Consider the following 13,114-nt stretch of genomic DNA (forward strand, 5'->3'; position numbering starts at 1 on the left):
ATATCATATCACATGTATGTATGCACAGCCTTTTGCTTTGAAGCGAAAGCAAGTTTGTTTTAAAGCAGCTGGGGTTGATGGAATAAAGCCAGATGTTAAACAAGGTCATATATACATCTTCTAGTCAAACACATTTTACCACAGGTCAGTGTCACTTTGAATCTGTTTGTGTTGGAGGAAACTTCTTGCCCTTTTTTAAGAATAATACAGGGATGAAAGGGGTGAATGTGAACAAAAGCAAAAACAGTGGGATGTAGAGTTGTAAAACCCAATAACTGTCCTTCATTTACTTCTGTTAATGCTTTGTTCTTTATTATAAAGATAAACTGCTCTAAGGTAATAAAAAAAATTGTTTTGGTTCAATTCAACTTTACTTCATTACTCCCAGAGATACACCAACTTCCTGCCACAGAAAAGGTCTTAGTCATACAGCAGCACAAAATCCATCACACTAAAAGCTTAAAACAAAATGCAGCAGGTACCAACAAGTTTAACCACCTATTGCCACAGCTCTTACAATGTTCACAAGTACTTTCTTCAAATTTGGCTTTTTTTCTTTAATGCAAGTACAGAGACTTCACAAACAAGAGAAGCATTGGCAAAGTGTTTATTTTAATCCTTTCAAATTGACACAGAAAAGACCATGTATGGAAAATAACACGTCTCCTGTATAAAAAGAACAGACACTGTACTGCTGAAGCAATATGGAGACATTCAGGAGAGATGAGTTGATGTGAAGATACCCTCTGCTTTCTGTAACTACAGACTGTACACTGGACAAAAAGCTTTTACATTATATAAAAAAAAAAAAAAAAAAAAAAATTCTATTAAGGCTTCAAAAAGACTGTCTTTTGTACTTGAACCCTTACAGAGCAATGTAAGCTGATTGGAAGGAAAATAAAAAAAGATTGTTTCACAATTTTACATCTGTATTTGGAAATAAATGTATATATTGTGGTCATACTTGGAAAGAAAACTTGAATTACAGACCCTGAAATCAGTTTTTGTTCTTGCAAAAATCTGGACTTTTTCTCATGTCCACAATTAATATGAAGAGCTCAGAAACCCACATCAGATGTGCAAGTTGGCTACAACCTTCACTGATGTTATTCATCTGATAGTTCAAAGCAAATATGAATATTTCCCTTTCAGTTTGATAACGTTTGGCAATCCTAATCCTAATCCTTTTGACCACAGTCCAACGTGTGTAGCTCAAGATGGCTGCTGTGCTAATGCACTTCAATAACCACCAGGCCACTGCGTGCATTTTCACATGCATCTCATCCATTAACTTGACAACCACATGACTGCATGGACATGGGAAAACAAATGGAAAAAAATCTCTTATTAAAAGCAGATAAAGGCATAATTCAGTGACCAAGAGGATGGAAATAAAAACCTTCACCTTCGTATGAAAACAAGGCCAGAGGATGTGAACTGCTAGTTTACTGCCTCTTATTAAAACTAAGCAAGCTTACACAGTAAATAACGACAGCTTTATGCTCTGATTACATTGTTCTTGAAATTTGGTCCAGAGTAGTTTTTTTTCCATTCACCTCATCTAACTGAAAATGTTTTACAAGCACAGGCAAAGTTCGTCATCCATTGATCAGTTTCTTAAAATCAATTGTTATACATTTGATATTTTGGCTCTGATTAGGCAGTTCATTCACCTACAGCCTTATGTGAACAGAGTCAGTGCCAGCTGCAGCCCGGTGGGGACATCACATTCACTTCAGTTACTGTGTGTTGAGATATCGACAAGTGGAGGTTTGGCAGCAGCTACAACCACACAGTCAGTAAAGGGACAAAAACAAGAAGCGGTCGGCCTCAAAGAAGTGCTGCAGACAAATAACAACGTACCATACCAGTATAGCAACACATTAAATCAGTGTTTAAAAAAAGTTACAAAAACGCTTTCCTATAAAAATATATTGTTAAATATACAACACATGCATGTTAGAAATATATGACGGACCAAACACAAAACAACTTATTTCCACAAGCAAAAAAACAAAAAAAACAAAAACAACAAAAACAAAAAACACACACGTGCGCGCGCGCGCGCACACACACACGCGCACGCACACACACACACACACACACACACACACACACACACACACACACACACAAAAACAAAAACCAAAAGCTTAACCCTGTAGTATGAGAATTAAATGTTCAACTGTTGTTGTTAAAATAAATTCAAGTCTCTTTTTTTACTGTTTCAACACTTCATTGTTCAAATGGGCAAATGATGGAAAACATTCCAGGAAACAGAATTGATATTTTTATCAGTTTTCTCCAGCACAAAAATGATTTGTTGATTAATTGGTAAGTCGACCAAAAGAGAAACTGTAAAAATGTTTAAAAGTCGCAACCTAAAATTTTGAGGTTTTGGTTTCAGTATAATATCATATAACATCCTTTTCTTTAAACTGAATAGTTTAAAAAAAAAAAAAAAAAAAAAATCAACCAAACATCTTCTACTGTATTGATCAGATGCAGTGCTACGTCTGAAACGTATGACTGTTGGGATAAAAACTAGGATATGAGTAAATGGTGACTAATCAGTGCATGTATCTTGGTTTTGTCTTGTTTTAACTTGTTTACAACATTGACTTTTCCTGACTGGCAGTGGAGTGCTACAACTAACAGCTGTAGACAAGTTGTGGAAAACTCAACTTTTTCAACTCTAAGCCACAGAGTTTCGCATTTCTAACAAATTCTCTAAAGCCATAAAGTACAACAGCTGGAGCTGCGCAGTACTGCTGGTTTGAAAAATAAAGAGAAAAACAAGGACATAATGTGTTTGTCGGTTGCCTTATTGATCGATTGTCGACACCAATTTAGGGATAACAGGGCTCGTTTGTTACTCTTATTGATTCATCTCTGCATTTCCTCCATCATTTCTAAGAAAAACCACTATAGATATGTTGCAAGGCTCTCAACATGACAGCACAAATCTGATGCACACTGTACCAATACCATTCACAATCACAGTACAACTCTACATCACAATCATGTGCGATCAGGACTCAAAACTGAAAAGCATACTTGTCTAAAGTCACTAAAATGTTAGCAAAAAATGTACACATAAACCAAATATATATATATATAATTCCATTTTTAAAACATTTGTATTCAAAATACATTATTTTTTTTTCAAGTCAAACCTATGAAATTGTCTTTGGTCAAGAAAAATATCTTAAAAACTACAGGCTATCAATGTTATTGTACAGGAATGAAACAAAAATGTACTCGAGATCATGTAACTGATCAAAAGGGGGGAAGCTGATACCAAGTATCTAATCATTTTACATTTGGAGTGCTCCAAATATTTAAAGTGCTTCTGCATTATTCCCTCAGCATTTAATGTGAAAGAAACATCCATCATAGTAAGGCAGATCGGTTTCATCGATTTAACTGTACTCTGAAAATATATATCCATTTGTTCAGAGGAGAAAGGACACCAAGAATGAAGAGAGATTTAAGTGTACTCGGGTACAAGTAGAGAAAAGTCCCCCAGAAAGGTGATTATCAATCAACTCCAAAGAGAGATGTCAGAGCAAACTGTTAAAAGATTGGGAGAGTATCATCACAGCTGTTGATATAAACTGGGTGAATAATAAAAAAAAAAAAAAAAAAAAAATAGCAGCCTATTCACACTCCATCTAATGATGCCGTTTTCATACAGCTGGAGACGTAAAAGAGGACGTACATTAAGACAAGGAGAGAGTCTCTTTTTTAAGGTACCTGCAGTGGGGTTGGAGGGCGCAAAGAGAGACCCTGGAAAAGCTCATAATCCATCCACTTCCCGTTGCTGTAGTGGAGTCATGATATCTGGAGGCCAGGGTGCATCAGTTGCTCTTCTCCTGCTGTTCTCAGTGGGACAACTCGCAGCATGACGCCAGCATGTCACTACGGTGCTCTTTGTGGTGTGCAGACTTCTGCTGGTCTTACCGTCTCAGGCCACACCTGCCCATCCTGGTTAGGACGTTTTCCCCACTATTGGGTTGTCCCTGAAACAGGAAGAGGAGGGTGTCATTTTTATGTGTGGAGGCTTCGTCTGAGTGTCGCATTTAAAAGTAAAGAAAGAAAAGTTACACATACAAAGTCATGTCCACATATGGATTGAAAACTAATCCATAAAAATTTAGATAAAGGCATATACACAAACACACGTGTAATTACGGTACAAATGTAACATGTAGTAATGGCAGTGCAGACTTACAGGCTGCCATACTGCGCTGTGGTGTCGTTCCTGATGTTGTGCTGCCTCTGAAGTTCTTCCATGACGTTTCGGAGCTGTTTGAGTGTCTGAAAGGTCTCTTTGGGTTCCTGAATGGTGAACTTGGAGTATTCCTCCTGCTCCCGCTGAGGGCCCTGGTACACCGCCATACTGGCACATGCATCTACGCAGAGGACAAACATCATTAGACAGTGCAGCTGAATGGTGGGGTTATACTTCATCAGACATTTGTGTGCAAATGAATAACTCTCGGGTTTGGAAATGTACAGAAATGGTGACACAATGTCTTCTAATACTATGTTGGAAAGGTTAGGGGGGAGGGAATTTCCAAAGATATTCGACCATTTGATGAGCACTTCTGATTGAGTATACTGGCCCCTTAAGTATTACACATTTGCGCTGTGCTAGCTCTGTGCTCTGCACTCCAGGAACATGTAGGACTTCTTACACAGAGATCCCAAATGTTTGCAGCAACATGTCATACAAATTCATCCCAATAATTTGAGTACCTCCTATGATAAATGTGTTGGCATGTGTTTAATTAGAGTGTTAACATCAGATAAACACAATAGCCATTGTAGTAATTGTCCCCCAGTTTTAGTGAAATGAAGTAATTGGACAAGTTAACATAGGTCAAGTAAAGGTTAAGTGTAGATATATATCACACATGTATGTATAAATCATGAATACAGGTCATGGTCTTTCACAATGACATAATGCTCCAAGAATCCAATAATGCTCTGGAAAAGTTTTTGTATCATTTGACAAGTATCATTATCAAAACCTGCTAATAACAGAAAGTACTTTATGAACGGGCACTGACCCTCCATGTCCTGCAGTTTGGTGTCGTTTGAAGAGAGAAGGGAGAAAATTCTTTCTGTTTCCCGGTCACAGTCTATGTCAAGCTGCAGGTTGGCCAGCATGGTGCTGAAACAAGAGAGAAGAAAAGTGAAGGAAAAGAACTGAGCAGGAATCAATAGCAGTGAGGGATTTTCTTAAGTTTTTATTGTGATCTGCAGTGCATGTCCCACGAAAGAGCAGCAGGAGTACTGAATACTGTAAAGATGATACACTTCTTGTCCTACTGGTGGGGATGATGGCAATGCAGAGGAAAGACTCACATTGTGCAGGGCTTGCAGCCTGGTGCATTGTTACTCTGGTTTTTGCAGCACTGCCAGGCTCCACCGGTGTAATTTGATGGGTGGAAGGTGGTTAGGCGTCCCTCGTTGCAGCGACTGACCTGGCCCAGGACCTCCAACCACTCACTCGCCTCTACACAGTTTCCTGCTTGCACGTACAGAGGTTTCTCAGAGTGGACCACCTGAAACATCTGACAAAAGAGAGAACAGAACATTTTTTCCCCACTCTGTTAAAGACATCATTTCCAGTTTATTTTCACAACACTTTTACAGTCTCATGTAAAATAGTAACAAACAGGTCAGAGCCGCCCTGAGACCACTGATGACTTTAACATTTCACCTACAACAACCTGAGAGTAATTTTGTCTCACATTAAAGTAACAAACAACTTCTTCCTCTGCTGACATCAAAAGTTAGAAAGCATTTACACTCATTCAGCAGAGTGTCACTGAATGTTCACAAGACTATCAATATAATATTTCATCATTTGTTTATTTTAACTGGAGGAAATGATGCTGGGGCTAAAATTTCCATTACAAGGGGGCCACATTGTAGAAGTGATGACTGAGCATCTGAGGGGAATTGGCTTACATTTTTGCGGTTAAAGGCACTTTCATCCAGTTTCTCCACTGCCTGGATATTTTTGACATTGATGATGCAGAGGGCCTCTTTCCCTGGAAGGCAGAAGTTACTCTGTCATGTTTATGAATGAAGAATAATACACAGTGACAGAAGTATTAATTATTTGTATTTGAGGCTGTCTGCTGGTGTTCAACAGTGTACTCCTTGTAAAGAAGGTGCATGTGAAGGTCCACATCTTTCAATATGCCCTTTGATAGTTCAAGCTTTTTTTTTCCTCAGAGTAATAATAGCTATTTCTTTCCATTGAAATGAACATTTGCCAGGTACCTCCTACGATAAATGTTTAGGCTAGCAGTTTGCTCCGAACTATCTGTTCTCACACAGAATTTTCATAAAGTTGTTCCCACTGCCATAGAAGACAGCAGGAATGCTGCAAAAACAAAAAAATGTGAATGAATTTTATTCATACATAAAAACCAGAGATCCAAAATGTAACTCAAGTGCTAGTTGTAGCTCTTGTAGTCACAGTCTCTCTTAAAAGCCTCATAGAAACTGCAGCTCTTAATACCAAATTTTGACATTTGACAATTTGACATGAGAAGTCATTAATTGATGTGTCAGGCCACATGCACCCTTCAAACATCAAACTTCTGATGGTGACTTCTGCTGAGAGCATCTGAACTGTTTTTGATTTTACAAACCGATTTCAATTATCTGTATTAATTCTTTACCTTTCCTAGAATGTGTGTGTGTGTGTGTGTGCGTGTGTGTGTGTGTGTTTGTTTATTTTAAGTGGTCATCTAGTGACACAAGTTCATCCTAACACAAATATTAATCAAATAAAGAAATGTACTTTAATTTTTCATCACACACCACTCTTCACCCTTCCCTTAAATCCCCTGAGAGGATTTTATTTACTTTAAAAAGCCCTCAAAACCTAAGTATGACTGATAATGACCTAAATGTCATCAATCAGTTAAGGCAAAGTAAATACTTAGTTAACCGCCCTGTGACCCTACTGGGTGGAGGTACACAATAGCAGTTTCTATCAACTAACTATTGCAGTGATCAGTTTGAATATATTGTGAATTAATTTAACTTTATGGTTTTTTGTTTTTTTTTAAGACATACTGGCTTTTTATTTTAACATGCATGTACAACATCACATTGTTAACATCTCAACTTTTTGAAAATAAATCAAACCAATAAATTGGCACCTCCACTAAATGTGGTATTAGAAAAGTCTTGACTAATGGTGATATTATAAGTAATACTGTGATAGAATACCGCATTCAACAATCTCCTGTTAGTTTTATCTTATATTATGCTACTATATAATACTATATTATGTTCTAGATGAAAATCTGTTTGGAGGATAAAATGATAGATACTGGTCTTGCCTTTATGTTTGTGGTAGGAGAGCTCCCTGCTGGTCACTCTGAGCCATCTCTTTTTGAAGTTTTTCTTTCCGAGGCGTTTTCTCCCCTGGGCGCGTTTCTGTACTTCCCTGTAAGGATATACATAAGACTGAGGTTTATAAACTCTAATTTTTTCAGCATTTTCTTTTTGTTTTGTGTAAAACTGGATAAAAACTAAATTCTGATCTGACTTAAAAATGCTGGAACAAGGCTTCAGTTACAGTGGAGTAAATCTGATCTGAATTAAGGCTTAAAGCAACAAAGTTTATTACAGTTTAATAGTCATTCTATGTCAAGTGAAAATCAATGTCTGAGTCTAATTTGAATAATGGGAAATTTAAGATCCAGCACTTTCTCTTGACCCATGTGACATGTGACTTAATGTGCCTCTTGCAAGTCCTTCAACTTTATGAAAGTGCAACACTAAGTTGCTGCAGTGCCCTCTTAGTGCCTCATGTTGACTCTGATGGATCACATACTGTAACCCAGGGAAACTGTTAAGGCTGTATAGGTTGGTTTTTGTACTTTACAGCAATGACTGACCTCTTGTGAAGGGAGGAAAACGAGCCTTAACTTCCAGCCAGCTAGAGTTTGCCCCTCACTATTTTAAGTCTACACTAGCACAGGTAGCAAAATCACTACTTTCTCATCTTCTCTGCATCAGGCTATCATGATATCAGCATTTCAAGATTAAAGCTGACCACTTCTGAGGGAAGAATAGTTAAGGAAGAGCCATAACCTCTTCTCCCTCGGCTCCAAATGAACACTTACCCCTCCTTGAGAACCCAAGCGTCCTCCAGCCCACTAGACTCCTTGCTGACGTTGGAGGAGATCTCGTCCAGAAACTGGAAAAAGAATAGACAATGTTGATTGAAAATGATAAACAAATACAGAAACATTCACATTCTGCGGATCTTTGAGTCTGTCAAGAACTACCTTTTTAACTTTTTCAATACATTTGTCCTCTTGGAATGATTTGAAGAAGTCGTACATGTAGGTTTCTTTGAAACTAGACTGAAAAGAGAGAAAATAAATTAAAATGTGACAGATGTTCAAAATTGTATTTGACAATTATACAATCAAAAATATCAAGTCCCAGTCTTTACCATTCACTCCAGTGTATGTAACATTATTTGGCAATCTTCTAAATAAAACTGTACACTTCTTATCCTTCTCACTGTTAGCTGTTATATAGCCACTGTTAATCTTACCAGTTTTTTTGACAAACTACCCCAGCTGCCCAGAGTCTGGATGGTTTTTGAGATGAGAGTGAGTGTGCGGGAAATCTCAGGATCCTACAATTAAAGAAAATACAGAATAAACAGCAACGCACAAGTCATGGGTGAATTTAGTCTGTATTGTTAAATGGTGAATCGCGGTGCCAGGGGCCATACACTTACAGGATGATGGGAGCGGAGTTGGAAGGAGTGTGGAGAGAGAACAGCAACGGCGAAGAACCGCAGGAACACAAAACTGCTAACAGCTGAGTATTGAACATGAGGGTCAGCTGTCAAGAGAAAAAGAAAAAGAAATAAGTAAGTCTATTCAAGCGTCTTGCGTATATAAGCAGAGCACAGAAAAAAGTAAACTAAAGATGAAACTCCTCTTAAACTTTGGCTCCACCTTGTGGTAGACATATATTAACACATTAACAGACTGGGAAAGCTCTGTGATTTCATCTGTTATATGACTTAAATAACATATCCACACTGAATAATGCAGCACAAAGTGACATTAAAACATCAGAAAAATATAAAGAGAAACTACATTGAAATGAGTCAATACATTGTAAAATAATAAGGAACAATAAATTGGTGGACTGCTGAACAGTTTCAGAGGAATAGTAATACGGAGACAACACATGCACATGTCTGTGATGGGTCTGGGCCGGTTTTGTTCTTGTGTTTGAGTTTCCTCTAGATGCCTTGATGGTCATTTCTCTGACTAAGTGCCTGCAACCATAGGAGTACAACCATAGCCTCTTATACAGGCTCTTGCTTTTACCTGGGAAATGTTTGCAGGCCAATTGTCTCAGTGACCTGAAGACGTCACACATGAGCGGGGGACAGCTCGCACTGGACTGGGTGATGGAGGAAAAGACCTTATGGACGTAACCTTGTAGATTCTCCTGCAAAATTTACGAGAACGTTAGTACTCCTCTACATACATAAACAGACAAATATCTTCCTAAAATAAAGGCAAAACAAAGACAGTCAGTGGTCAGTGAAAAAGGTTTGTAAGAGACAAGTACATTTACCTTGTTGACCTCTACGTTGTCTCCCTCCTTTAGTTTAACAGGATCTATCTCACATGTTTTGTTGGATTCACAAATCTATGCAAGGTTAAAAAGGACACAAAAAAAATCAACAACAAAGAATGAGGTTTAGGACAAATGAACCAAGACTGAAAGTTTGTGTTGTGTGGAATAGAAGATTTATTCCCATTTTCTTGAAATTAGAAGGACAACAACAGGAGATGATGAGTAATACTGCAGAACAATTTCATTACAGTAATGCCATTAAGAGGAAATCACTGAAAAACTGTTCCAACAAATGGCTGCTGCAGTAACCTGTAAACACTCCAAACCAAACCCACCAATTACATCTGCACATCTGATGGTTATTGTGGAAAGGCAGATGTTAAGGTGGAGTTTTCCATATTGACCTCAGTGACTCATAGCCATTCTGGCATCTGGATATGTGTGTGTGTGTGTGTCTCTCCTTGTTAGTCATACCTCATCTATTACAGGCTTCAGGGTAACTGCCAGGTAATTCTTTCCCACAATCTTCATCATGTCATCAATGCAGCGCGTTGCCAGTGAGTTGCCACGGAATATAGTGTTAGCCTCCCTGTATAACAACAGATATATCAACCATTAAAAAACATTTTTTACTACATTTCTTGACAAAAGAGTACTCCTTGTGTTTCAGTTAACAAAAATAACTAAATAGATTAATAAATAAATAAAGTGTTTTTATAACCTAGGTCCTTATTTTATAACCTGGCCATCATTCCCTCTTCAACCTTTAGCATCGTAGATATGGCATTTTATCCACCCTCATAACCTCTGGAAGTTTATCAAAGTTAAAATCAAGGTAACATGAAAATCAGCTTTGAATGAAAACTGCTTCCTGTTTCCAACTTCATTTTGGTTATATTTTCACAGGAATGATGGCAGAAACGAATAAAGGTCACACCCAGGTTGTCAAAAAAAGGAACCTAATTTAAAAGCTTAAAGAATAAGAGAAGTAACAATGTGGTTGTGACATTTATCTATAAACGTGTGTGCCTACATACCAGTGTGCACCTGTGCTCTGTGTTAGGGATGTTTAGATACTCACTGAGTGTTGTCCAGCTCTAGCGCTGCCACAGCAGAGACAAAAGGCACGAAGCGATTGTGGTGGAGCAGCAGTCGAACCACGGGCAGAACAGCCTCATACCGCTCTCTGTAGATGTCCCCCAAGATGTGTGCTGCTGATGCTGAGATGGGCTGAAGGAGACAAAGAGAAAAGAGCAGAAGGTGCGAGGGTGAAAAGGGGAAATGCACCAATTGAAAAGAGAAGGAAATAATGGGGAAGGAAAACAACGTGCAACTCATCAATTCCATGATTACATATCAATACATTTCAGAAACATAAGACTGAGGCAACTGAGCTACACAAAGGCAAGCTACATCACCATGAATTATCTATTATAGGAGCCCCTGATATTGCCTCAAACTAAAAATGTACAAATGTGTACATTCTTTTCAAGGCTTTCCCTCAATCTTAGGATTTACTTTAACTTTACCTTCACATCCGGGGATTTGAGCAGCAGGTTGCAGAGTGGTGTGTAGCAGGCAGATGGCAGCACCGTGTCTTCTATGTAGGTCAGCTTCAAACGCAAGGATCCTAAATCATCAGACTTGGACTTGCTGCCGTTCCCTTTAGGCTGGAGGAGATACCTGTTAGACAACAGGGAGACATATGGCTTCTTAGTGCACTGTGCTGTGAGGAAACCATACTGTACATCACCATAATTAACCACACTGATTATATAATATAACCTCAGCAGAAACCAAGGTCAAACAGGTGAGTGAGTGTGTGTATGTCAGTTCCAGATAACGCAACAGTAAATGTTTTTGTTCTAAATGACTGTTCTCTGTGAACACTAATCACAACCACAGCCATCTACACAATACACTATATACTATATATAAAATTACATGCAGGCCAAATAAATATCTGATTCTGGTCCTTGAAACCAGCAGCTCAGCACGTCCGAGACCAACTGTATCATTTATTAAAGGCAAAAAAAATAAATAAATAAAAAAAATACAGCGAATGGGAAAGCAGAGTATCTACACATAGGAAAACTGTGGGGGAAGAAAATGATGTAATGTGATGAGTTGTGCACACAACTACCTTTCTGCATTAAAAAAAATGACGCTTGGGCGCGTACCATGTGAGCGCAAGACCCTCTTAGCAGGCAGTCACCGGTTCGGCTCCTGACCGGGCTGACTCTTTCCTGCCTGTCATTCCCCTCTCTCTACCCCCTTTCCTGTCAGTCTCCACTGATCTATAATAAAGGCATAAAAAGCCCCAAAAAATACAAAAAATAAAATAAAATAAAATAAAATAATATAAAATGATAGGATGAACATGCTGGTTGGAAAGTAGTTTCTGGACACAGCACTTTGAAGGAAGTCACTGTGCCGTTTGGAAAAGCTATTATAAAAACAGCACAGAAACCCATAAGTCAATACAGTCAATGAATATGAGAAATACTGCAGTATAGATGGTAATATTCAAATGATGGACTTTATGTAAACACTGGAGTTTATATATCATTGCTATTAACAGTCTATCCATAAATGGTCAGTTATGTTTCAAATACACCAGTGTATATGATATAATATATGCACAATAGATGAGTGGGGATTACATTAATACAACTAGAAGATGTTTTACTGTAGTTACTGCTGCTCTGAAGCATAACCAAGATGAAAGCAGCTCCAACTTCTCGTAAAGGGGTTTCTAATCTACTTTATTTTTCCAGTTGTTTTAACTATTCTGGGGGACTGGATAATTTCCACTTCAAATCAAAGGGTTTGTTAAATAGGTCACTTTGTTTAAAGAGGATGTTGCTCATTTGTCTACTGCATGCACATCTCCTGAGAAGCCAACAGGTGGAGCAAAACACAAAACGATTAAATGTGGAGTTGAACCGCAGTGCTTCAAAAGCTGCAGCTCTGAACTATAAAGTCGCCCATAAGCTGCCTTATCTGTAATCATGGTAAACAGGCACGGGGACGTTTCTCTGAAGTCACCTGATCACCTGCACCAATTTTATGAAGCTGAGCAGTTTCTGTGAGCGCTATGTGGACGATTTCCAGCATAAACACAAGATATGAGGTACTGTCACCATGCAAAAAGCCACCCACGCACTCAACTCACAGCCCTCATGTACCAACAGATTGCTATCTGGCATAATCCCAAATCACCTACACTGACGCAACGCAAGGAAACACCCACACAATGGAAAAACTGCTGAACACTGAGAAATCTAGGAAGATTTTCAAATCACCTTCTTTTTGGCACAGAGAACTTAACAGTACAAGTTGTTATAATGGATAAACAGGACGCAGCTCCTAAAGACCAAGACTCCAATGAAAGAAGCTCCACCTCACCTCCTGTAAAGACCTGCTCTAGTTACGCGGAAGGTGACCGAGCCATGACATCAGA

At 38.5% G+C, this 13,114-nt stretch overlaps 1 protein-coding gene across 1 annotated transcript in view; it reads right to left on the reverse strand.

Moving 5' to 3' along the window:
• Positions 1–472: 472 nt before the first annotated feature.
• Positions 473–13,114, reverse strand: part of rasa2 (RAS p21 protein activator 2) — a 29,534-nt gene continuing 16,892 nt past the window's right edge. Inside the window, exons 10-24 of the mRNA XM_071497082.1 lie at positions 11,181–11,334; positions 10,733–10,881; positions 10,126–10,240; positions 9,649–9,723; positions 9,396–9,519; positions 8,792–8,898; positions 8,603–8,686; positions 8,328–8,405; positions 8,163–8,236; positions 7,374–7,480; positions 5,983–6,065; positions 5,374–5,582; positions 5,076–5,179; positions 4,235–4,415; positions 473–4,022 (exon numbers count right to left, since the gene is read on the reverse strand). Of these exons, the coding sequence (XP_071353183.1) occupies positions 3,992–4,022; positions 4,235–4,415; positions 5,076–5,179; positions 5,374–5,582; positions 5,983–6,065; positions 7,374–7,480; positions 8,163–8,236; positions 8,328–8,405; positions 8,603–8,686; positions 8,792–8,898; positions 9,396–9,519; positions 9,649–9,723; positions 10,126–10,240; positions 10,733–10,881; positions 11,181–11,334 (1,675 nt within the window). The 3' untranslated portion in view covers positions 473–3,991. The remainder of the gene's footprint in view (positions 4,023–4,234; positions 4,416–5,075; positions 5,180–5,373; positions 5,583–5,982; positions 6,066–7,373; positions 7,481–8,162; positions 8,237–8,327; positions 8,406–8,602; positions 8,687–8,791; positions 8,899–9,395; positions 9,520–9,648; positions 9,724–10,125; positions 10,241–10,732; positions 10,882–11,180; positions 11,335–13,114) is intronic.

This window comes from Trachinotus anak, unplaced genomic scaffold (assembly GCF_046630095.1).
Source record: "Trachinotus anak isolate AG129_WGS33_773 ecotype Australia unplaced genomic scaffold, CSIRO_AGI_Tana_v1 ptg000014l, whole genome shotgun sequence".
Taxonomy (NCBI): Eukaryota; Metazoa; Chordata; class Actinopteri; order Carangiformes; family Carangidae; genus Trachinotus; species Trachinotus anak.